General features: G+C 35.0%; 1 protein-coding gene across 1 annotated transcript in view; it reads right to left on the bottom strand.

Annotated features, from left to right (window-relative positions):
• The window catches only part of LOC128549188 (integumentary mucin C.1-like), a 94,944-nt gene extending 83,676 nt beyond the window's left edge, over positions 1-11,268 (bottom strand). The window contains exon 1 of the mRNA XM_053525709.1: positions 11,103-11,268. Coding sequence (XP_053381684.1) covers positions 11,103-11,268 — 166 coding nt within the window. The remainder of the gene's footprint in view (positions 1-11,102) is intronic.
• Positions 11,269-27,402: the final 16,134 nt, after the last annotated feature.

Here is a 27,402-nt window from a genome sequence, read left to right as displayed (position 1 = left end):
AGTGGTTAAAATACCGTCATGAAAAGGTTGTAGATATGAAATGCAGCAAATATTGCTGTTGTTTTTTTTTCATTTAAGTAGATAAACTGTGTTTATCACATGTTTGACGTCGTGGGAGTTAACTATAGCCATTACATAATTTTGGTATTACACCAAATTAGTAAATTTTCGGCGTCGATGTCGTTTTAAGTATAGATGATGATGATCGAATTGACTTGGTCTGCATTAGGTAAGAAAGAAGAAAAGTTGATGTTTCAGTAGGAGAAGTGAACTTTTGATAAGAATATTACATTTGTGTCTTTCCACATTGTATTTATTGAACTCGTTGAATAAAACATGATCTAATGCTCGACAGAGTCTTGAATGTTACTATTTTATTCATTTTGTTTAATATATTCAATATGAAAAAAAAAAAACACACACACATATGTAATATCCGCTATATACAACATGTATGTATAAAAATTTATTTCGAGTTTGGCACTAATATTAGGTCAAATGACGATTCTTCTGCTTCTTGTTAGCTCAAAAAGTACTACATTTTCCATTTTCCGTAAAGAAATAGTTTTGTCATTTAGTGCAAATGAAATAAGATCCTATTTAGTTGTACAACGTACCGTAAGAAATTTGATTTTATTCTGCTCTTAACACATTTTCAAATATAAAGGGACATAACTGGATGACAACATAATATTTATTATATTCCTATATAAATTCTGTCAAAATTTCGGTTTTTATTTCACAAGTAAATATGAACAGGAAGAGAAAAAAGTCCGTATTGTAAATATGCATGATCTGACACAGTTCTATAAAGAGCGGCATAAAACCTTCGCTCAGTTCTATTTTAACATCAGTAAAAAAGAAAACAAAGGTGGAGATACATAATAAAAGGGTCATTATAACAGTAGCTAGATCTGGGACTTTGTGTTCGGCTCGAGTGGATTTTGCAAAGTAGATCGCTACGATCTGGTAAAATCCACTCCAGCCGAATACAGGTTTATTATAAGACATATTCTAACACGACCGGCGAATAACCTACATACATGTAGAGCAAAATCTATCTCGGGTTATTCTGCAATATACCACTCGCGTCCAATGACGTCATCCGATGCAGGTACGTAGCACGGTCGTAAACAGTAGTTACCATTTTTTCTAACACTGTTGATACTAGTATGTCGTGTTAGAATCGAAATAATAAGTTCTCAAGTGTGATATCGATTTATCGTTGAATAACCCGAGTTTTTCGTTCTTATGCGAAACAATATATCACTCAGGCCTACGGCCTTCGTGATATATTCTTACGCATAAGAACTCAAAACACGGGTTATTCTACGATAAACTACGTTTGGGAACATATTATTTCTTAATTAGAAACAGTAATAAATTTTGATTTTTCCCAAGCAGATCTGTGTTGGATAGTGTAGAATTAACGGGATTATTTTTTTTGCAAATTCTGCTTTAACAAATGGAAAGGAAAAGATCCGGCCTAGATAACAAATACCAACACTACTGGATGCACATGCCATAAAAGGGTCATGAAATTGGCCTTAATTTTTTCATACGTTTTTAACAGAGTTTTAACAGGTCACCATTAAAATTCACCCATTACTTCTTACTATTTAATGGGATTTTCATGACCATAGTTTTAATGACATACATTAAAAAGCCATGAAATAAGTATATTAAAACCCTGATAAAATATACCTTGTTAAAATGACTTTGATGGCCCTGAAAAGCTGCTTAAAATAAACCATTAAAATAAGTTAACAGGCTCCTTAAAACTCCATGAATTTTTTTAATTGGCATGAAATTAATGTGCCATTAAAAAGGTACCCTTTAATTCCACGTTAATTAGTAAGAAATAATGGGGCTATTCATTTTTTAATACTCTGTTAATGGCCGTTAATTATTAAAAAATTGTTTAATGGTCTCATTAAATATGTCAGATTCAATTTTAATGGGTTCGTAGTATTTTAATGGTGTATCAAATTAAGGGCCATGAAAATTTGCCATCAGAATTAGACACCTTAAGATAATAAACTTCATATTGATATTTGCCGTATTGATTTAAACTACGCATTACTACACATGTAATAGTATCTATACATAATTATGTACTGTTTTGTAAAATGCTAGAAGAACATTTGTTTCTTCTTTTTTCTCTCATTATTTTGTAATGTAAACACATGTAACAGCCTCTTACAAACATTTGTCATATTGTATCCTTATTCTGTCATTATGTTCATATGGAATAAGAAAATAAGTGGATATTGTATTGTATTGTGTTGTACTGAGAAGGGTTTACAGGTACCGGTTTAATAGATCAAGTGACCATGTGGGTAGTTTTAACTATTCAACATTATAATATTGACAAACATTCTGACCAAGTTTTTATTGGTACAGACATTAGGCATCAGGTGTATTCAAAAATCAACTGTTGATGACAATGTCAGCGTACAATGGGCAATCACAATTTAGCTCTACTTCAGTACTTTGTGCTCAGGTGCATGCACTTAAACAGCTAAGAGCAAATGTTTGAGGGATTGCATCACAAGTAGCTTTCCCCCCTCCCCAATCAAGCGTACCACACTCTTTGAATCATTGACACGAAGAAGCGATTGATCTGCCCATGCCCCAAATGAATTTAAATCAGACTGTAAATATTCATAATCATGTGTACTGTTCACTCCTCTATAAACCTTAGTTTCTACCCAAGGATTGGAAAATTTGAAAATCTTAGCTGGTCTGAACACATTTTATAATGTAAATTCCTTACCCCACCCATTTTCTTATACAAAAGCTGATTATTTGGACAGGAAAAACAAACAAAAAACAGAAAAAGTGGCATGCATCAATATGATTTACCCTAAGGCTTACCAAAATAATGTAGATTGATGTTATCAAATAAATTAATATGTTTTCATCCGACTTTCATTGAAATAAATCCGTTTTTTTGTAGGAACACAATTTAGCAAACATTTGAAAAAAATGGCGTAACTGCATCAAGGGGAAATAACTTTAATGCAACTAAATATAACATCATGATATATTATAGACGATGTGTGCGTAGTATGTATTTATTGTGATTAAAGTCCATTTTAAAACAATATGGGACTGGAATTATAAGCATTCAATGGGAGTGCAAGCCAAAAACCAAAAAAAGAAAATATACGAATCACATTTTACAGAATGTAGGATTTAATGGGCATCACATTGCTGTAAAGGGTCATTAAGTTTACTCTTAAATGAAATCGTACAGAACCTGAACATTTAATGGGCATTAAATCAAATTTAAGGGCCATGAATAATCCTGTTAAATTAAAAAAATACAGAATTTCACTATTTTCTCAAAGCCATTAACTTTTTTAGCTACCAAACTAAATTTTTAATGGCATGATTCATGGTCAAAAATGGGTGTTTTAATGGTATTTCAACATGTAACCATTAATATTGTGAAACCTGTTAAATAATGTGATGCAAGAATTAATGGGGTTAATTAACGGGTTTTCCTATTATAATGGATATTTTACAGGGTTTTAAACTATGTTTAATGGTATGTGCATCCAGTAGTGCAATATTGATAATTTTTATCTGTGTTTTAAAAAATCTTTTAAAGTCACTCTTTGTTTATTTGCTTGTAAAGCGATTTCCGCATTTGTTCTATTTCTATTGGCTTCACATTTTTTCATCGTTCAGTGTATATCTCTTTTTTCCAAACATGTCTAAAATATTCTCTTCATATCATCCGGAAATGTTACAGTGTAAAATATCCTGTTTCATACATACCGTCCGTAAATGTTACAGTTTAAGAAATCCTCTTACATACCGTTCGTAAATGTTACAGTCTAAAATATCCTCTTTCATACATACCGTCAGGTAATGTTACAGTCTAAAAAATCCTCTTTCATATCGTCCGTAAATGTTACAGTCCAAAATATCCTCTTTCATACCGTCCGTAAATGTTACAGTCTAAAATATCCTCTTTCATACCGTCCGTAAATGTTACAGTCTAAAATATCTTCTTTCATACCGTCCGTAAATGTTGCAGTCTAAAATATCCTCTTTCATATCGTCCGTAAATGTTGCAGTTTAAAACATCGTCTTTTATATCGTGCGTAAATGTTGCAGTCTCAAATTCCTCTTTCATACCGTCCGTAAATGTTGCAGTCTAAAATATCCTCTTCCATACCGTCCGTAAATGTTACAGTCTAAAATATTCTCTTTTATACCGTCTGTAAATGTTGATGTCTAAAATATCCTCTTTCATATCGTCCGTAAAAACTACAGTTTAAAATATCCTCTTTCATATCGTCCGTAAATGTTGCAGTCTAAAATATCCTCTTTCATACCTCCGTATATGTAAATGTTGCAGTCTAAAATATCCTCTTTCATACCGTCCGTAAAAGTTGCAGTTTAAAATATCCTCTTTCATATCGTCCGTAAATGTTGCAGTCTAAAATATCCTCTTTCATACCGTCCGTAAATATTGCAGTCTAAAATATCCTCTTTCATATCGTCCGTAAATGTTGCAGTCTGAAATATCCTCTTTCATACCGTCCGTCAATTTTGCAGTCCCAGTCATACCGTTTCTTTATCATATGCCTAGTTATTTTAGTCATAAAGCAATTTACTGTCCAATTATTGTGTAAAAGCCATATAATATAAAATTATCCTTTTCAAATGGCTTACCGGTCCATAATCTAAACTATAATAGTTTTTGAATGTCGGGCATACAATTTTGACTTTTGATCAGCAGGTCATTCAGTAAGAGCTTTTATACATGACATTTGAAATGGATTTTTTTCATATTAAGTTGTTCAAGTATTGAACTTAGCCACGCTAAAATATGTTGAATATGGCATAAACTATAGCCCTGTGATTTATATAAGGAGTAATGTTATACTGATTATTGTTATAGCTTGAATATCTAGAAAATATTTAACTATCTTAATTAAAACTTAAAACATGTAATGCCACATGCTTCATGGTCATGTAATCAAGCATTACATTTTTTTCGAATAGCATGTACATGTACATTGTTAAGTAATAACAGAACAGAACAGAACATAGGTTGATTTTGATTTAAGCATGTACAGCTTATCATCAATTATAATACATACATATTACAATATTACACAAGCATGCAAATGGCAGGAATTGATAATAATATTAACAAAAGGTGATATCTGAGAGGGTAGTCTTAATACCCTAATATATATATATATATATACACACAAAGAAACGTCAATAGCTCACATCAATACCAAGAAGTCTTATCATGATATAACATTGATCATACTGTTCCGAAGTTGTAATGCCTTGATGGTGTAATTTGCTAAACGGTACAATAACTTTCTATTTTTGCTGCTTAATAGTTCTATAAATTTAATCATACTAGGTCTTCGTGTATAATATGTAGGTATGTATTGTTTTCTCACGTCTTTTTAAGATTTACATATAAGAACAAAGTGGAATTCGTCTTCTATGTCGTTCTTTTGACAAAGTTCACATTTCCGTTGTTCACGTGGAATGTTTCGGTACCTTCCCAGTTCAATATTAAGTCTATGCGACGACAAACGTAGTTTTGATAAGGCGTATCTATGTTTACTATTGTCTAAAACACTTAAGTAGTCCGATAATTCAAAGTTTGATTGGATCTCACGAAACAGCGATAGCGGACTAGAAACTCGAACTCTTTCTCTCCATTGTGAAATATAAATGTCTTTTAGACGTACCTTAAATACTGATAAAAACATTTTAACATTTATGACAGAATCATGATATATCCAAAAGTCATTAAAACCAGTCTCTTGTAGTAGCAATTTAACGTTTGTTAACCAGGAAGTTTTATTGTTTTCACACCTATAAAGCATATTACTATATACAGCATATAAAATACAATTGGTGTTAAAGCTATTCATGAGTTTAAACCAATATTTTACAATATGGACTTTCCTATTAATAATGAGCAGATACCTTCCAGTCTCTCCGTATAATGCAAGGCAATTTGTAGACATTTTAACATTAAGCGTTCGTTTTAAGAATTTTTTGTGGACCCTTTCAATATTTTCTGCTTGTAAAAATCCCCATAGCACCGAACAGTAACTGAGTATGGGTGCGACATATGTGTCAAATAAATCAAATGTAATTTTCAGTGGAAAAGCCATATCTTTAGTCAAATTTCTTAGAGAAAACATTGCTTTAAGTGATTTAGCAGCTAAAGTCTCTGGTCCCTTGCGAAAAGAACCACCTGTGCTGATTACAAATCCTAGGTAATTAAAACTATCTACTATATCTATTTTCGTTTTATCTATATTTACACTTAAACTCCACTTTTTGCAATATGTTTCTAATTGATTTAAGTGCATTTGTAACCCCTCAGCTGTTTCGCTTAGCAGTACACAGTCATCGGCAAACATAATAAGGTATATTGACAACTGGTCTAAAGTTAATCCCGAGAATATATTTTGCTGTAAGCAACTTTCTAGCTCATTTATAAAGTGACAAAACAAAATCGGTGAGGTGGGACCCCCTGAAATAATCCGACGTCGCAGTTGAAAAACTCTGATAATGTATTGTGTTACACGCTTGACTTTACCTCGTTATATATGGATCTTAATAATTTCAACACCTTTCCGTCGATTCATTCCCGTATTTCTGTATATTAGGTCATAACACTTCCGGTAATCGACAAATGCTGCGTAAACTCTTTTACGTGGATCTAGATATTCTTTTATAATAATATTATGCAATATAAATATAGCATCCGTTGTGCTGTGGCCAGCTTTGAAGCCAAACTGGGCATCAGACAATTTTTCGTATTTTCGTGTCCATGACTAACCTTTCATTCAATACATTTGTAAATAACTTCCCCAAACAGCTAATCAAGTAATTCCACGATAATTATTTACGTCACTCGATGTTGCTTTTTAAGAACCGGAACTATTACTCCCTTCGACCACTGACGTGGACATTTTCCAGTGTTCAGTATCCTGTTAAAAAGTAAGATTACTGGTTTAATGAGCACATCAACACCTTCTATAAAATATTCATTTAATAGGTTATCGATGCCTGTGGCTTTGTTTTTATCTAAGTTTTTTTACAGCCTTTCTAATTTCCGTTTCCGTTATTGGAACATCTAACTCTTCGTACCTCGGTTCTTGATCGGTTTCAGTGTCAAAATTATCTAAAAACATATCAACTTCGTCATTAAATTCATTATCCTGGGTCTGAGCAAGCGACTTAAAGTGGGACAAAAAGTCATCTAGAGAAATGCTTTCATCAGATGCTTGTCGGGTTCATTTAATTTCTTTCCAGAAATCCCTGGGATTTTTTCGCCTTAGCTCGTGCATTTCTTTTCCTTTATTTATACTGAATTGTTTTCTTGTTTTCCGAACAGAGTATTTATAGTCTTTTTTGCATCGTTTCATCAAATCAAATCTCTCAGCACTACGATCACACGTATATTATTCAAGAGCCTGAATGTATGCGAGGCGTTTATTTTCACATTCAAGATTAATCCACTGTTTTCGGTTCGAAATTTCATTATCAACAAATGTGGGACTTGCATTCTTAATGGTCTTTTTAAAGTATTTTTCTGCTGTTAATGCGATATACTCAAAGAAACACGAAACTGCATTCTCAACGTCATAATTATTTTGTAGGCTTTCTGTAATACCGTCTATATTTAATGATAAATCGTTTAAAAATGCCAATTTATCATTTTCGTTCCATTTATAAAACTCCCTCTTCTGTGAGTTATTGTTACATTTGCACGTGCGGTAATAATTTCAAATGATATAGGTGAATGAACGGAATATTCTGTATAGTTGTGGACGTTAAAATTACGTATTAGCTTGAAATTGCCGTAGGATGAAAGTACGTACGTAGTCTATTAAACTTTCTCCACTGTGTGTGAAACAGGTGAAATTACCGTTATCCCCATTACAACCCGAACGACCATTCATAATACAAATATTTGTAGTTTTGCATATATCCAGTACATAATCTCCGAATCTGTTACTCGAGTGATCCATTGACGTACGTCTAGACGGTAAATCGTTTAAGAAGTCATTAAAGACTTTTGACCTACTCTGCTATCACTACTGGATGCACATACCATTAAACATAGTTTAAAACCCTGTAAAATATCCATTAAAATAGGAAAAACCGTTAATTAACCCCATTAATTCTTGCATCACTTTATTCAACAGGTTTCACAATATTAATGGGTTACATGTTAAAATACCATTAAAACACCCATTTTTGACCACGAATCATGCCATTAAAAATTTAGTTTGGTAGCTAAAAAAGTTAATGGCTTTGAAAAAATAGTGAAATTCTGTATATTTTGAATTTAACAAGATTATTCATGGCCCTTAAATTTGATTTAATGCCCATTAAATGTTCAGGTTCCGTATGATTTCATTTAAGAGTAAACTTAATGGCCCTTCACAACAATGTGATGCCCATTAAATCCTACATTCTGTAAAATGTGATTCGTATATTTTCTTCTTTTTCTTTTTTTGGTTTTTGGCTTGCACTCCCATTGAATGCTTGTAATTCCAGTCCCATATTGTTCTAGAATGGACTTTAATTATAATAAATACATACTACGCACACATTGTCTATAATATATCATGATGTTATATTTAATTGCATTAAAGTTATTTCCCCTTGATGCAGTTACGCCATTTTTTTCAAATGTTTGCAAAATTGTGTTCCTACAAAAAATCGGATTTATTTCAATGAAAGTCGGATGAAAACATATTAGTTTATTTGATAACATCAATCTACATTATTTTGGTAAGCCTTAGGGTAAATACGTATTGATGCATGCCACTTTTTCTGTTTGTTTTTTTTTTTTTTGTTGTTGTTGTTTTTCCTGTCCAAATAATCAGCATTTGTATAAGAAAATGGGTGGGGTAAGGAATTTACATTATAAAATGTGTTCAGACCAGCTAAGATTTTCAAATTTTCCAATCCTTGAGTAGAAACTAAGGTTTATAGAGAAGTGAACAGTACACATGGTTGTGAATATTTACCGTCTGATTTAAAATTCATTTGGGGCATGGACAGATCGATCGCTTCTTCGTTTCAATGAATCAAAGACAGTGTTCCCACTGGCATTTAAAGTTGGGGGTGAAAACTTAGTTTTTCTTGCACTTTTGCACCCCCTCACTAAGAGATATATAACAGCTATCTCCAAAACTGGGGGTGCAAAGTACCATTCTGGGGGTGAAAAACCCCCATTTGGGGGTTTCTGGGAACACTGAAAGAGTGTGGTACGCTTGATTTGGGAGGGGGGAAGCTACTTGTGATGCAATCCCTCAAACATTTGCTCTTAGCTGTTTAAGTGCATGCACCTGAGCACAAAGTACTGAAGTAGAGCTAAATTGTGATTGCCCATTGTACGCTGACATTGTCATCAACAGTTGCTTTTTGAATACACCTGATGCCTACTGTCTGAACCAATAAAAACTTGGTCAGAATGTTTGTAAATATTATAATGTTGAATAGTTAAAACTACCCACATGGTCACTTGATCTATTAAACCGGTACCTGTAAACCCTTCTCAGTACAACACAATACAATACAATATCCATTTATTTTCTTATTCCATATGAACAATTGACAAAATTAGGATACAATATGACAAATGTTTGTAAGAGGCTGTTACATGTGTTTACATTACATAATAATGAGAGAAAAAAGAAGAAACAAATGTTCTTCTAGCATTTTACAAAACAGTACATATGTATAGATACTATTACATGTGTAGTAATACGTAGTTTAAATCAATACGGCAAATATCAATATGAAGTTGATTATCTTAAGATGTCTAATTCTGGTGGCAAATTTTCATGGCCCTTAATTTGATATATCATTAAAATATTACGAACCCATTAAAATTGAATCTAGCATATTTAATGAGACCATTAAACAATTTTTAATAATTAACGGGCATTAACAGAGTATTAAAAAATTAATGGCCCCATTAGTTCTTACTAATTAATGTGGAATTAAGGGGTACTTTTTAATGGCACATTAATTTCATGCCAATTAAAATTTTTCATGGAGTTTTAAGGAGCCTGTTAACTTATTTTAATGGTTTATTTTAAGCAGCTTTTCAGGGTCATCAAATTCATTTTAACAAGGTATATTTTATCAGGGTTTTAATATACTTATTTCATGGCTTTTTATTGTATGGCATTAAAACTATGGTCATGAAAATCCCATTAAATAGTAAGAAGTAATGGGTGAATTTTAATGGTGACCTGTTAAAACTCTGTTAAAAACGTAGGAAAAAATTAAGGTCAATTTCATGACCCTTTTAATGGCATGTGCATCCAGTAGTGTATTCAGGTCACCAATCCACAATATCCGTCCATGTTGTGAAAACTCTCCTATTTCGTGGTCTTCCATTTTACTAAAAATATCAACGTAATACATATCGTGCACAGGAGAACCTTCTGGCGGGATATATGTTGCAGCAATGTACCAGTCTTGTCAGTTTGAAAAAAAATCTTTCGAAAGCTTTAACCATACAATACAATCGCAATAGATTGACGCCTTTACGTATAGTATCTTTCGAATAAATAATAACCCCACCACTAAAACGTTCCGCACGACGATTTTGGAATTTTCTGAACGAATGTATAGTGTTACTAAATCCATTTAGGTCAATATTTGTATGTTTATTTGTCCAGGTTTCGTAGAGACATATTATTTGGTACTGAGTGAGAAACGATGTAAAATCATTTAAAGACCTTTTCGCGCGTGTGAGCCCTTCAACGTTCAACGAGAGAATATCTACACTACCCTCAGGCGGATCCTAGTCCCAGGTCGGAGGTACAATTTCTTCGCCATCAATGTACAGTTTATCATACCGGAAGTATACATTTTTCTTGTCCCTTTTCGCCTGTCTGAACTCGCCGCTCAACGCTTTCCGCTTATCAGCTATGTCCTTGGGATAGTGTGGGCTAACACTTTTGTAGTCTCTCTGAGGTTCGGACACGCTTTACGAACCAACTCGCGATCTTCAAACCGTTGAAATTTAACTAGGACTGGTCTCGTATTGCCTGCTTTGAAACGACACAAACGTTCTGCGCTGTTAACTTGTATCCTATCTTTAGCTTTTTCAACTCTCATTTTGGTTTCTATAATGTCTAAAATTGTCGTTTTACAGACCTCTGGTGTTTCCTCTCTAGTGTCTGGTACTTTGAAGAACATGAGATTGCTTTTTAATTCGTCACATTTGAGTTTCATCATCAGTTCATCACATGAGGATTTTTCGGACTCAAGTTTTTCAAACGTTGCGTAAGAAGGTTTACATCACTTTGTTTTCTATTTATTTCATCAATATTATTTGAATCGAACTGTCGATTATTTTCCAGATCAGTGAGGCGTTGTTCAAATGCAATCATTTTTTGATAAATGCCATTCAACCGTCCAGTTACGGTACTAACGGACGACTGTATTACGTTTAATTGCCCAAGTCTATTGTCAACCCTATCAAGACGTTGAAGTATTAGTGCAAACGGATCTATGTTCACCTGGCTTTGTGGTGACATTGGTGTATTTGGTGGTTGAACCATATTTTGACCCATATTTTGTCCCATCACAGATGAGCACTGCCCCATGGTGTTCATATTCCCGTTATTACTATATGTAAAAGTTCCAGGGGGTATACAGTTCTGATTTTGATACTGACCATTTGAAAATCCAACAGAGTTTCCAGGAGAGTTTTGATTTTGCGCCATATTTTGTCCCTTTGTTTTGGCCCTGCTCTTTGTTCACAGGCGAACTAGTACTCTTCTTGCGTTTTCCCATAAACGTTGATTTCCTGGTGGAATATTAAGTACTTATCACTGTATATACCCATAATACACTTTCTGACACAAATAATCCAATTCACATAAGTTTTTTATCACCATTAAACAAAATTTTCAAATATATTTCTTTTGTATTTTTTTAAAGTCCGCCATTTGCGCGCATGCGCATACCATATTACGTATATATTAACCTATGCAAACTTTAAAAGAAGTTAATCTTTTTACAGAACAGAACAAGCACTTTATTAAACTCACACCATACATAAAGGTATATGAGTATACAAAGCAATTTTACAAATCAGATCACGTGACAACATATTGTTAACATGAAACAAAAAGAAAACAGCAGAAAATACACTTGTCACAAGAGAGAAAAAAAGGGGCAAAAAGAAACAAAACCATGTCCAATCTTTACCGTTGAGTAACTACGCGCAATTTCTCGTGTAGTAGTGAACATCGGTCAAACTCATAAATGCACTGAGGTCTGTTTCGGATTTTAGTCTACACATTCCATCATCGAAAACAGGACTGTAGTTGACGCCTCTACATGTAACTGAATTTGTGCAGTACGTCTTACACTGATTCAAGGTAAGACCGACGTATTCTGCTGTAAAGGCAACCGCAAGTTCTGTGTTTTGGTATTCAATATAGGTAGAGCCGTAGCTGACACAATCTGGAAGCAAGAAATATGTGCTAAGTTATGTAAGTTTATGATACAGAAAGTGAATCTGACCAGCGGTCAGTATTCAAGTTGAAAACACAAGAACCTAAAATGTTCTCTTACAAAGAACGTATTCTTTGCATGACCAAATCATCATGACACATTAGAGGTTAATAATGTACAGGAAACGCTCTGGTCATTACGCTACATAATATTAACAGCTCTCTAAGACTAACTTCTGTTTTAAATAAATAGTTTGCAAATCTCCACTACCAAACACCCCACTGATTCTTCTTCGGTAGTACAATATCAATGAAAATAGTCAATTATCCTTTACGTCTAAAGAAACTCTTGAGAACTTAAGATTTGATAGAAACAAGTGAACGGTCGATGTTTTTTGGAACTTAAGATAATCAGTCATGGTTTGGGAACTTTAGACTTATTGGTTTGGGAACTTCAGTCTTAATAAAAACAAATGAACGGCCGTAGCCTGGGAACTTCAGACTTAATAAAACAAATGAACGGCCATGGTTTGGGAACTTCAGACTTTAAGTTAATGGTTTCGGAACTTCAGACTTAATAAGAACAAATGATCGGTCTTTGTTTAGGAACTTCAGAACTTCATAGAAAAGAAATGAGCGATCGTGGTTTGAACAAATTGGCAGCCATGACATTGTGTAAAATATTTTACAAAATAAAGCAAGCAAATATATTACTAATATGGATACTAACTTAAGACACATGAACCGGATGAAGGTTCATATCTGTAGCCGGCTTGACATGTGCACGTACCTAAAAGACACGTGAAAGCAGATATTGTACAATCAGCATTTGTTATACATGGATTGCCACACTGGCTCACGGGAAATGTAGTGGTTGTAGTGTTAGTAGTCGTAGTAGTTGTGACATCTGAAAGAAATAAAAAGCAAAATATATGAGCCGTGCCATGAGAAAACCAACATAGTGGGTGTGTGACCAGCATGGATCCAGACCAGCCTGCACATCCGCGCAGTCTGGTCAGGATCCATGCTGTTCCTTTTTAAAGCCTACTGCAATTAGAGAAACCATAAGCGAACAGCATGGATCCTGACCAGACTGCGCGGATGCGCAGGCTGGTCAGGATCCATGCTGGTCGCAAACCCACTATGTTGATTTTCTCATGGCACGGCTCATATTAAAGGGGATATCAAGCAGGTCATTTGATAGTAGGTATAAAAATAAGAAGTATAAAGTTGCAAGAAGATGTATGAAAGCAGATATAAAGCAGGTTGGAAGACAGACAGCAAAACACAATACATTTGAGAACGAAATATGAACATAGTAAATAAAACATATAAATGGACAGCATATTATGCAGGTCATAGAAAAAGGATTGAAAAAGCAAAACATTTGACGGGAAGACGTAAGAATATCATACAAAAGGAAGTACAAAGCGATACATATAAAAAGATAAATCAAGCAGGTGGTGCTAAAACATGTGTATTGCACGAAATATGAAATGGTGTATTAAACAAGTCACATTAAGGATATAAATAAAATCTGTAAAAAGATCATTTGGAAGCAAAGAATGCACCCAAACAGAATAATAGCAGACTCGGTTTGATTGAGTCTGTTCATGAGAGGGTAATGAAATGTGCAACACCCCTCACGCCCCCTGGCACCGGCTTAAGTGGAACTCTACTACACGTTTATTGAATGGACTGTATCATCCCAAAGGACCAGAAAATATAACAACACTGAATGGAATTGTGATAATAAACCACGTCATACAAAATGAGGTATAGCAGTTCTGAAAATCTCTCCAACAGAACTGCCATTTCTGATAAATCCCTGTCGTCTTGCAAATGGAACTGTTGATGTTATACCAGAAGTTCATTTTCTGTAAGTTGAGTGAAGCATGTGTATCTCGCTATAACAAAATTACTTTACGAGGCTTAAATGACTAAAACAAAACATTAAATTTCTCGCATTCAACTGTTATTGATAGAATACCCTGTGCTCCTTTGCAAAATAGATCATGCTTATTGTAAAAGAAACTTCTGCACGTTGCAATCTTGCTGCACGTGGCGGCACATCCTTTAACTGTCTTAAACACACCCAAGTTTTTACTAGCCAATGGACACAAAATATCAACAATCGTCTCGTCCTTTTTGAAGAACACATTCTCTACAAGAGCTATTCTTGGTACAACTATACTAAATAAAAGCAAATATCGTTTCATACTAATCATTTTTTAGTTTATTATAATAATAAATCAAACGTGCGATTCACGTAAGTGGCACATTGCTCCAAAGTTGTCATTTTTACTACCGCAACCCTAGCTTTATTAAAATGCGCACGAAAACATTCTTAAATATTTACCACCTTAAATATTTGGGTTAAATTATTACAATTCCATCTTCAGCCTGTTCCATTACTAATCAGACTCATTGTTCGTTACAATTCATTGTCCGCCTAAGCATATAATTCAATCAGCCAAATTCTGAACGAAGTTTCACGAGCCTATCTACATTCCTTAAAATAATACTTACTTAAAACAAATATTGACATTCAATCAGTGAAATCTGACCTACAAGACTTGTTCAATAAGCTTTAGTGCCAAGACAATGTGTACATATTGAATTTAATTGTTCAAGTTAAGTACCATTTTTAAATTTCGGAAATGGTACTAATTTAGCCACTAGATAAAATTGGACTTCAATAAGAACCGGTGTCGGTTTTGAAGGGTGAAACAAATAAAACATGCGTGGCTATTCAAAACTGCTATCACTAAATATGTGAAAATGATTAGAATCTGAGATACCAGCTTTCATATAAACCTTAGCAAAATCGGGATGCCGACACGGGTGTGTGCAACAGCTCTTACTTCCCAGTCTTCGAAAAATCGCTCACATTGGACACATTATGTATTCAGAGTGTGTCAGGGAGAGACCGCTCAAGTTAACATATAAAGAACCGATTGAGGTGACAACTATAATTACTGAGTTAAACCTGTTCACATATTAATGCTAACAGAATACTTCATGATTTCTGTGTAACCCTTGGCGATCTGCTCTGGGATGATAATTTAAAGGAAAGAAAGTCATTATTCATATTGAAAAAAAAGTCTATTGTAATAAACAGGAAATGTTTTTCTTGGCGGCTTTTCACAAACAAATATAGCATGATAAAGGCGGTTCATTAACAGTTCGACACGATGAAAACTGCGGTGCCTTCAGCTGCACGTTTTATTTAGTTTTTAACTATATCCAATAATATTGGTCTATAGGACCTTGATGGTTACGTGGAATGGAAACTTCATCCTGAAATGCATTTTTCACAGTCTACAACGCAGTATAGGAACAGTCTCTACACGTATGTTAATCATTCCTTGCAAAAGTGAAGACTTAGTGCAATAACCTATTTTATAGAAGATCCAGAATCCATTAAATAAGAAACCCATTACCATATACCCAAATTGTCTGGTCGGCTGTTCTTCCTCGGCACAATTACAGATAAGAACGCAATCATTTTAAGACTGATAAAGCCCGGAAAAGAATTAATGGGTGCGGGTTTCATCCGATATCTCTTAATAAAAGAACTAAACGAATTCTTCTGAGACTAAGTACATTTGTCTACATATGTATAGAATATATTCGGAGGCCCCCGCAGGGGAACTGAATGACGTTGATTCAAATGAGTCGAACAGGACTATGTTATCTTGAAGCGACATGTTTTTACATTAACATATTTATATTTATTTATTTATTTATTTATTTGAGTCTCATCAATGTACATACATTGTATACACAGTTATAAACAAAAAAAAACAATATAAAAGAGCCGCGCCATGAGAAAAGTCTGGTCAGGATCCACGCTGTTCGCTAACGGTTTCTCTAATTGCAATAGGCTTTGAAAACGAACAGCATGGATCTTGATGCGCAGGCTGGTCTGGATCCATGCTGGTCGCAAACCCACTATGTTGGTTTTCTCATGGCGCGGCTCAAAAGTACATCGCCACTCATGTAATGAGTTATAAGAGACTTTTGGAACACTTAACATTACATTATATCACTATACTATTTACATATTATTAAAGCTAAGAAGTAGACGCTAATCCATGTATTAAGAGGATATTAAAAATGAGCGATTAGAACACTGATATGTGAAAAAAGCACTATTGCGCAGATTCAAAAACCGGCAAAAAATCAGATATTACCCCGATCAGATCGTAGATGAACTGATTAGGACTTACTTCTTAGAAGTAAATAAGAGGTACAAATAACATATTTTAAAAGAAATTACATTATTTACATAGATAAAACTGTCTTCTGTTTTAAATGTCATAACAGGTTTTGGCACAAATTCTAATGAGCGAATGATTTGAAAACACAAGTTTTAACTTATCGACATCTTGCATATTATTGAAGTTTGGCTCTATTGATATGTAAAAATCTTGAAGTTTTTACATTAACAGTGAATGATAAAATAGAACAAAAACAGTTCAAATAAGAGACACTCAAACCTTTGCTAAATACCACAGAGCTACACGTATAATGATTACCAGTTCAGTATCTGTAGTGTGTAATAACCATTCTAACATTGCTCGATTTAACTGCCAGTTAAACAAAAGAGAAAGTCAAGCTCTGTATATTCTGCGGTAAACAACAGTTTACGCGCGGACCGGTAAGAGTGCATTGTGACGTCAATTATGGTGTCGAATTGCCGCATGACGTCCGGTTGATTACTACTAGAATAAATGAGGCCCAGCATAATATTGAACACTTAGAACACTTAAGAATGAACACAATCAAAGTCTTCTTGTGGTTTGTCGTCTAATTTACCACGGTCCATCGCTCACATGCTCAGATGATAAAACACTCGGGCTAACGCCCTCGTGTTTCAATTCCTGAGTATCTGAACTCTAAACAGTAGTCAATTAGACGACAGATAACTGGAAGGCCTTGATTCTATGCTGGTTAAAAGTTAACTACTTATTTTTGCCATTATGAAGAGTAGTCAATTAGACGACAGATAACTCGAAGGCCTTGGTTCTATGCTGATTAAAAGTTAACTACTTATTTTTGCCTTTATGAACAGTAGTCAATTAGACGACAGATAACTCGAAGTCCTTGATTCTATGCTGATTAAAAGTTAACTGCTTATTTTTGCCTTTATGAACAGTAGTCAATTAGACGACAGATAACTCGAAGTCCTTGATTCTATGCTGATTAAAAGTTAACTGCTTATTTTTGCCTTTATGAACAGTAGTCAATTAAACGACAAACAACTCGAAGGCCTTGATTTTTTGCTAAGTAAAAGTTAACTGCTTATTTTTGTCTTTATGAAAATGATCTTAAAATTTATTTCATGTGTATTTGAAATATTTCATTATTGCTAACTCTTTATCATAATGTTAAGTTACGTTCTCCGACCTTTCGTCATGTCACAATTACGCACAATTTCTCGTGTAGTAATAAACATTTGGAAAGTATGATACGGCACCAGGATTTGTGTACGGAGTATCGGATTTCAGTCTACATCTTCCGCCGAAAATCGCCACAGTGTAGGTGAGGCCGGGGCAGGTTGATGAACTTGAGCAGTACGACAGGCACTGTGACAGCGTAACACCGGTGTACTCTGCTATATTTGAACTAGTAAGGCCCATCTGTGGGTATTCGATGTATGTAGAGCCGTAAGTTACACAGTCTGTAAGAAGGAAATAATTATGCATGCAGTTTAAGACGTTAAAATGGCATAATAAATATAAACTTTGTGAATTTGACCGAAAGAAGGAAAAAAAAAACAATAAAACTATGCTCCGGAATATATTATGTTCTGCGCTGAAAGAGATAACGTTAAGAATCGCGCACAGACTATTTTAGGTAGGGAAAGAACAAAATTTTAGAGGTCAATACATCTTTAAATCCTTGTAATTACAAAACGAATAAAAGCAAACAAATAAAATGTGTACAAACTTATAACGCAGGAATGGGATGAAGGGTTGTATCTGTAGCCGGCTATACATGAACACGTGCCTTGAAGACACGTTTCAGCAGACAGTGGACAGTCAGCATCTATCGCGCATGTGCTGCCGTACTGGCTAACTGGGACTGTAATGGCTGTAGTGGACATAGTCACAGCAGTGGTAGAGGTTGTCGTAGACGTAGTGGTGGTGGCATCTGAAGAATGTTAAGTGTTTAATTCACAGCAGATACATTATCCCTCGTGCATACACGATTTATACGCTGTAGAGTAAGAGAGTGGCGACTTATACTGCAGTTTTACGGGCCGTATAGCAAGAGAGTGGCGACTTATACTGCAGTTTTGACGGCCGTATAGCAACAGAGTGGCGACTTATACTGCAGTTTTGAGGGCCGTATAGCAACAGAGTGGCGACTTATACTGCAGTTTTGAGGGCCGTATAGATAGAGAGTGGCGACTTATACTGCAGTTTTGAGGGCCGTATAGATAGATAGTGGCGACTTATACTGCAGTTTTGAGGGCCGTATAGCAAGAGAGTGGCGACTTATACTGCAGTTTTGAGGGCCGTATAGAAAGAGAGTGGCGACTTATACTGCAGTTTTGAGGGCCGTATAGTAAGAGAGTGGCGACTTATACTGCAGTTTTGAGGGCCGTATAGAAAGAGAGTGGCGACTTATACTGCAGTTTTGAGGGCCGTATAGCAAGAGAGTGGCGACTTATACTGCAGTTTTGAGGGCCATATAAAAAGAGAGTAACGACTTACACTACACTCTTGATGTCCAGGCAGGAAGAGAGTAACTGCACTCTCGAGGGCCGTATAGAAAGAGAGTGACGACTTATATTGTATTTTGTTGGCCGTATGGCAAGAGTGTGACATATGTTGTGCTGTTTACCTTTTATTCACTTTTTTATATTCTAAATTTATTTATGGACACCATAAATTTATATATGGGAAACTTAGGTTCATTTGTGGATTTCCTTTATTCATTTATGGACATCATTTATCCATTAAAAAAATGTCATATCATTTATTCATTTTGCGGATATTATTAAATGCATTTACAAATATAATAAAATTATTTATAGATAGCTTTAATGCAATTATCGCATATCCATAATTCAATTTTGATTATATTTTGAATTTTATTTTATGAATTCATAAATGATTTTTTAGAAAGAAAAAAAAAAGTGAATTTTTGATATATTTGAACAGATATTAGGATTAAAAAAAATAAATCGATGTTGTTATATCGTTAAATGATCGTACAATTATATTATGTGTGAATTAATGATATCAATCAAATATTTACACTTGAACTTGGAACAGCCGCTATATTTTGATTTTAAACTTGTTTGGGACGACTTCTTTTTAAAATTCCGTCATGCACTGGTACAAAATGATCAATGATCAGTTGAATAGCTTTCATTGTTTTTAGTACAAGTTTGATATTCAAATCATTGAATCTTACTTCTTTCAATAAACAACCCTAAAGGCGGATGTGTTGGATTAATTTGCAAATGGATTTAACAATACTTCAAAGTCTAGAAATGAAGTCATATTGATTTAAAGCAGCATGCCTCCAGATTTGGCTAAAAAGTAACCTTTCTTTCAAATTGAAGTTTGATCATATTATGAACATTAGAATATGATTTTTTGTTTCTGAAATATTCTAAAAGTTCCAAATCAAGAAAAAAAGATGATCTCGTCAAGGGGGGATAATTTTACAGATAAAACGGCAAATTTTACCTAATTGTTGACCATGGAATCGAACCCGGACCGCCGCGGCAATAAAGACATTTTCTCGTCGTCGTAACCAGTAGCGCTATAGCTTAAGTAGTGAATACTGATACAGAGATTTATAATCGAGACAGTTTACCTGGAGTAAACGCGTGACAAAACGCTTTTCGATTTTCATCGTAAAAATCAGTAAAAACAACAAATTATAATGTTTGTCCGTAATATAGAGTTTGTAAGTAATTAAGTTTTAAAGCCTTCTTAAGAAATATAGCATTTATTTCAAGATATCTAAAATAAACATATCTTTGTTATTGAAAGATCTGGAGGCATGCCGCTTTAAATATCTTCGGAAAAATTAACACAATACATATATATCAAAGTCTTTTCGAAGCATGCACGCAATCTAATCTGAAATACTGTTGAAAAATTGCGTTGAACATAGAACAAACAAACAAAAATAACAAAATCATGACAGGTTTGTTTCGTGTTGAGAAAGGAATTGCTTTCCGTTGATAGTGTATGAAATGTGTCTGAACGTTGAGCAAGATTTAAGGATGATCTTGCTTTAATTACTATACCTTTCAATCATTTACAAATGAGCCGTGCCATGGGAAAACCAACATAGTGGGTATGCGGCCAGCATAGATCCAGACCAGCCTGCGCATCCGCGCAGTCTGGTCAGGATCCATGCTGTTCGCTAATAGTTTCTCCAGTTCCAATAGGCTTTAAAAGCGAACAGCATGGAGCCTGACCAGACTGCGCGGATGCGCAGGCTGGTCTGGATCCATGCTGGTCGCATACCCACTATGTTGGTTTCTCATGGCACGGCTCAAATGTATTTACATGTATAATAATATATATATGTATGTGTTCTTTAAATTAGATTTTTTGAAAAGCACATATTTTGTATGAAAAGAATGCTATATAAATGGGGTGTGATAATAATAATAATAATAATAATAATAACAATGAAACAAGCAAATTCGGTGAATTCATATCCCGCGTCGAATTAGTTGTTTTGTAAATGAGGGGACTATGTTTTGAACAATTTTTGTTAAAAAAGATCGTGCAGTTCACAATTTTACAAAATCAACGGGAAACTGATCTATAAATTTCATGAAGATCCATCAATGGATTACTTTTTGCGGGAATTCATGAATTCACTGCTCTATAGTGATCTATAATTTAATTAAATATCATGAAGATCCATTAATGGATAACTAAATGTCATGTGGGAATTTATTGATTGTAAAATTGTAAGAAATCCTGTCGAGACTGGGCGCACCACTGCCCTATAGTGATCAATAATGTGTAAATTTTCATAAAAATAAATCTATTCAGTATATTTCTAAGACACATACAGATATCCCTATGTTTTACTATATCAAGGGAGACACCTTGCTTTTACTGAGTAAATGGGGGTAATGTTGCACGTGAGCAAAGGTCATGTGTTAAATAATCAATAAGATGGGTTTGGCAACTCTTATCAAAATGCTTTTTGAACTATAAGTATTGTCATTTTTACCAAATCAAGAGGAAATCTCTGCTTTTATTAGGTCAAAGGTGATAAGATTAAATATGAGCGGAGGCCATGTGCTAAATGATAATTATTTGAGGTTCTTTTCGCTTTGTTCGGTGGATAATGATGGCGGACTTCGTTTGATCAAGAATGTTCATGATTTTTTTTATCAAATACTTTCTAAGCTTTTGTTTTTATAACGCAGGGTGTAGATGCATTATGTGGAAATATATTTCAAATATATAAATAAAGAAAAAGATCACACTATGTACAAATTATGAGAAGGGATTACGTGTTTTCTTTCTTCTTTTTACATAGTATTAAGTCTGATATGTAAATAGCTCGAGGAAAAATAAGCTCTCTTTGATTTCTATAACATGTGAACTTGAGCAACCAAACCCTTTGAGGGAAGCTGCACCTATACTGAAGTTAAAATGATAGATATCTTAAAGCAACTGTCATATGACATTATTTGAATAAAATCAAAGTTTACCTGTTGTTTTGTAATAAGTTGTGCCGGGCATATTTTGACATCCAAATGTGGTTGAGAGAACTCCCGTTGCTCCTTTGCAAACTTGACTCATTTTATTATAAAAGAAACTCCTACACGTTGGGATCGTGTTGCACATTGCGGCACATCCTGTCACTTTCTTATGAAAACCGAAGTCTAAACTAGCAAATGGACACAGCATATTGGAGTACAAGCTGTCCTTTGTGAATATCTCTTTTTCAACAAGAGTTACTTTTGGTATGACCACGCTAAACAGCAACAAATATACTTTTAACATAATTTTGTTTTATGTCTATTATGATAACTTAGTCATACACAAATTTCGTTAGTGTGACATTGCTCAGTCGATGTTATAGTCGACGTTTTCTCTGTAGAATTTTTTTTCGATAGTCTGTAACTGCCTTTGACAATGTGTATCACATTTCTTTTCTAAGTTTATTTGTTTATTTCAGCCGCGAAATTTCGTGAAACATGCACAAACACAAAAAGCAAGATTGAGAATGTTTGGAACCTACCTACACCATTTTAAATAACAGACTGGTGTAGTGCAGGGCAACATGTTTATTTGTTAAAATTGATTTTCGAATTCAATATTTAATTTCAGTGAATTCTAAAAGGTATGGTTTGGTTAAACCAATTTCAATTTCCTGTACAGCGCAGAAATATTTTGCACTAAGTGATACTTGCATCTACGAAAGCCGAAACGTGTCAAATGGAAAACATTTGTCGAACTACTATCTCGTATCAGTTGACGAGCTCTATCGACCTTGTGGCTGATGTGTCAAAGGTCAAGGTCACAGGGGCCTGAGCTTAGAAAACGTTGTTTTTTTATTCCAGAGAATGATCTCCCATCAGTAACTGGAAAATCATATGACATACATTTATCTTTGTCGGTTGACAAGATTTATTGATTTCGGGGTCCGTAGGTGACAGGTCAAGGCCACAGGAGCCCGAGCATTAGAAAAAGGTACCAAACAATAACTTCAGACGCAGCTGACCTAGAAAGGCGAGTTATTTCTTAAGTTGAAAAATTCCGAAACTTTTGGGTCATTTTTGTATGTTAGCCATACGTGACCCTTTGGTATTCATTTTCATTTCCCTTTAAGGACATTTCCTATATTTTTTCTATGGATAGATATTTTTTGGAATTTTACATATATCTAATTCAATGTAAAATATACTTTATCTACCATCCGCATTCATTGTTTCCATTTATTTATTTGGGCGTTTGGTTCAGAAAACCCGTCTTTCAGACACGATTCTAATCAAATGATTAAACATGCTTCAACATGTTAATAATTTAACTGTAATTGTTTTCTTTTGTGGCTACAGTACTTTCCGTAGTCATATTTGAAAACGCGCATCTCTTTTTCATTGCATGTGCCTTTTAACTGAACAGTATTCTTCTCTTTTTATCGACTAGAGCATGTTCACATCTTTTTTGTTTCCATTAAGACGTGGTGTACAATACCGTCTTAATATTATTCAACTTTAATGTAACGAAAAGCATAACAGAAGGATCAAAGATTGCGCGGTGACAATTACTGGAAATGTCTTTAACATGCACGTTTCTTTTTCTTTTGCAGAAACGTTTCAGACGTCAACATTATGATATAACGTCTGCAAATGAGCTATAAAAGCATACCTTATTTACGTTTTTTTTTTTGTTTTGTTTGTTTTGTTTTGTTTTGTTTTTCTTGTTGTTTTCTTGCATGAAAAATGAAAAACATAAATCATGTAAATTACTCTACAAAACAGTTCCGGAAAAAGTACGGCACAGTGAACAATCTCCGAGCAGAGTTGTCGTTCGTTATCTTCACTAATGAAATATCAACGAAAGTGCAAGAGATCGCACAAAGGGGACACGCTTTCGAGCATTTCAAGCCTTTAAAAACTCTGTCGATATCTTCGTTTTGATGCCTTGCAATAATGTCCAAGTGCTAATACGTTACATAACTAGGTGGAACGTAGTTTTCTATGGTGTCCCGTTTTAGGCCATCGTGCTATCGCTGTCGCGTCAGATATGCGCGATGCAACGACAATACGATTACAGGACGACACGGTGGTGATGAAGCGAAGGCACGATGACGAAAACGCGAAAGTACGATGACGACGGTGCGATACTACGATAACACGATGGTGACTCAGCGAGGCCACGATAGCATGATGACGAAGACGCGCTTTTACTTAGCGACTTCGCCATCGTGCCTTCGCTTCATCATCATCATGATATAGTACTGTCGAATCATCACCATCGTGTCATCGCTGTCGTATTATCGCCTTCGTATCGCCGCTGTCGTGTTATCGCCTTCGAGGCGAAGACGCCATACTACGATGACACGATAGTGATTGAGAGATGCTACGACAGTACGATGCCGAAGACGCGATATTACTTCGCGTCTTCGTCATCTTGCCTTCCCTTCATCACCATCGTATTATCGCTGTCTTGTTATCGTCTTCCTGTCTGATATGCACAGACAAAAGCAAACAAGGAAAGAAAGCATTTATTCCAGTATTAGGCATAATTTTTGTCTGGGTACGCATGAATGCTGCCGAGCATAGAAAAGGGACATTAGGACATTATAACTTTATTACCATTAAAGGTTTTGACTTTGAAATTGGCATATAGGTACATGGCGATGTGTCAATGTGCAGAGAGCTTAAATCGGCTCTGTATGTTTAAGGTCAAGGTCGCAAATTGAGCTTCAGGGTCATCAAATGTATGTCCGAGGCTTATCTAAATAACATTGCAAGGTATTGACTAAACTTCGCATGTAGGTAGGTGGCGATGTGGCAATGTGCAGAAAACATAAACCGGGTCTGTAGGTCAAAGGTCAAGGTCACAATCTGAGCTAAACGGTCAAATCTGCCTGTCATTTCCGTGTCCGGAGCATCACTTATTATACCCCTACAAAACAAAGTTTGGAGGGGGTATATAGGAGTGAGCTTTTCGGTCGGTCGGTTTTCGGTCGGTCGGTTTTCATGGTTTCTGTACAATAACTCATGAAAGGCTTGACAGATTTGAATAATTATTTGCCCACGGGTGTAACATTAGAAAATACAGGTCAAGTTCGACTTTGAGATCTGTAGGTCAAAGCTCCAGATCACAGTGACCCTGAACAGTTAAACGGTTTCCGGATGATAACTTGAGAACGCGTGGGCCTAGGATCATGAAACTTTATAAGGATATTGATTATGACCAGCAGATGACCCCTATTGATTTTGAGGTTAGTAAGTCATAGTGACCCGGAACATTTAAACGGTTTTCGGACAATAACTTCAGAGTGCTTGGGCCTAGGATTACGAAACTTATTAGCGTGATTAGGAAGGTTGGTCATGACCCGCAGATGACCCTTGTTGATATTGAGGTCAGTAGGTCAAAGGTCAAGCAAGTTCAGCTTTAACATTGGCTTAATTCTCTGACAAGGCCATATTGTGGGGGTATAATTCGTCACTCCTGTGACAACTCTAATTAAGCATTCAAGGTATTGACTTGAAGGTAGGTAGTGAAGAGACGATGAGTAGAGATCATGAACCTTGTCAGTAAATGTAAGGTTAAGATCACAAATTGAGCTCAACGGTCAAGTATTCCCGTCATATTTAGCTTAAAAATATTAAGGGTATTGACCACTGACCTTTGAGTTCTATTTGTGACCTTGACTTTTGACCTACGGACCCATTGTATGTGCTCTGCACATCGTCATATCTCAACCTACCTACTTGCCAAGTTTGAAGTCTATACCTTGCATGGTTATTTAGTTACTGGTATGCTCAAGACACAAAATTTGATCGGCAGTTTTGACATTTAACGAAGATGACCTTAAACTTAAACATAGGTTTCCAAGCGCTCTGCACATCGTCATATCGCCATGTACCTATATGCCAAGTTTAAATAAAAACCTTTAATGGTTGTAAAGCTTTTATGTTCCCTATATCTATTTCCTTTTCTGTGCTCAGCAGCATCTGTGTACCCAGACACAGGATAACCCCTGATACCGGAATAAATGCTTTCTTCCATTGTTTACCTTTGTTTGCGCAGATCAAACAGCAAGTCGATACCAAGACAGCAATGAGACGATGATACAATAGTACGATAGCACGATGATGATGGAGCGAAGGCACACTGACAAAGACGCGAAGTAATATCGCGCCTTCGTCATCGTACTATCGTACCGTCGCTCCATCATCATCGCGTCATCGTAGTATTGCGTCTTCGTCATCGTACCTTCGCGTGATCGGCACATATCCTTCGCTCTATCATCATAGAGTTATCGTACTGTCGTGCCATCGTATCGTCGTGGCATCGCGCGTACTGAGGCGACAGAGATAGCACGGTGGCCCTAACGGGACACCGTAGTTTTCAGCAATTGCATATAAATAGCATGCATTTTTAAAGGGATACAACTTTTTGAGAATATCTAAAGTATTCAGTCGTACGGGACAACTGGGTAGAGCATTTAATTGATTGGATGATTACTGGTAAAGATCTTGTTTGTTTACCAAATATTTCTGTACTCTTAACATTAAATGCGCATTGGAACATTGGATGAAAAAAAAAGAATTATAGAATGTAATCCACTAAAAATATTAAAACTGAATAAAACTATAAGTATATACCTTATGGATATGTTGTTCTACCGTATATTGGTAGAATCATTGAAACAAAAGAAACTCTGCATAATATTTTCTTTCTCTTTGTACATTATGTATTTCAGGTCATACCATGGGCAAACACCTTTAAAGTTTTCGCTGTACATGTATTTAAGATATACATGTTCGCCATGTGTTACACGAAAAACCCATGCGCATACATTTACATGTAAGTGCAATGCTCGGGAGGCCCGTATTTAGATATCTAATTTAAAGAAATTGCTTTATATATAACTGTATTATAACAGACGTGTATACCTAATAAATTCATAATGTAAGCGCAAATGTGACTTTTAAATAAACCTTGTCTCCGTATTTTCCAAAGTGCATGCATATTAAGAAAAATACCAAAAATGCCATCAAAGGAGGAGTCACTGAATTTTAAACATAATTATAACAATTATATACCCATTTATTAACACTCGATCATTATATTTTTACGCCCACTTTGAAATATATGACTTTATCCTTTTGTCCTTCATGATTTTATATATAAGCGAAGATACTCAGGGGTTAAAGCCACAG

Source organism: Mercenaria mercenaria, chromosome 2 (genome assembly GCF_021730395.1).
Source record: "Mercenaria mercenaria strain notata chromosome 2, MADL_Memer_1, whole genome shotgun sequence".
NCBI lineage: Eukaryota > Metazoa > Mollusca > Bivalvia > Venerida > Veneridae > Mercenaria > Mercenaria mercenaria.
Note: the sequence above shows the minus strand (reverse complement) of the source record. Positions and strands in the feature narration are given on the sequence as shown.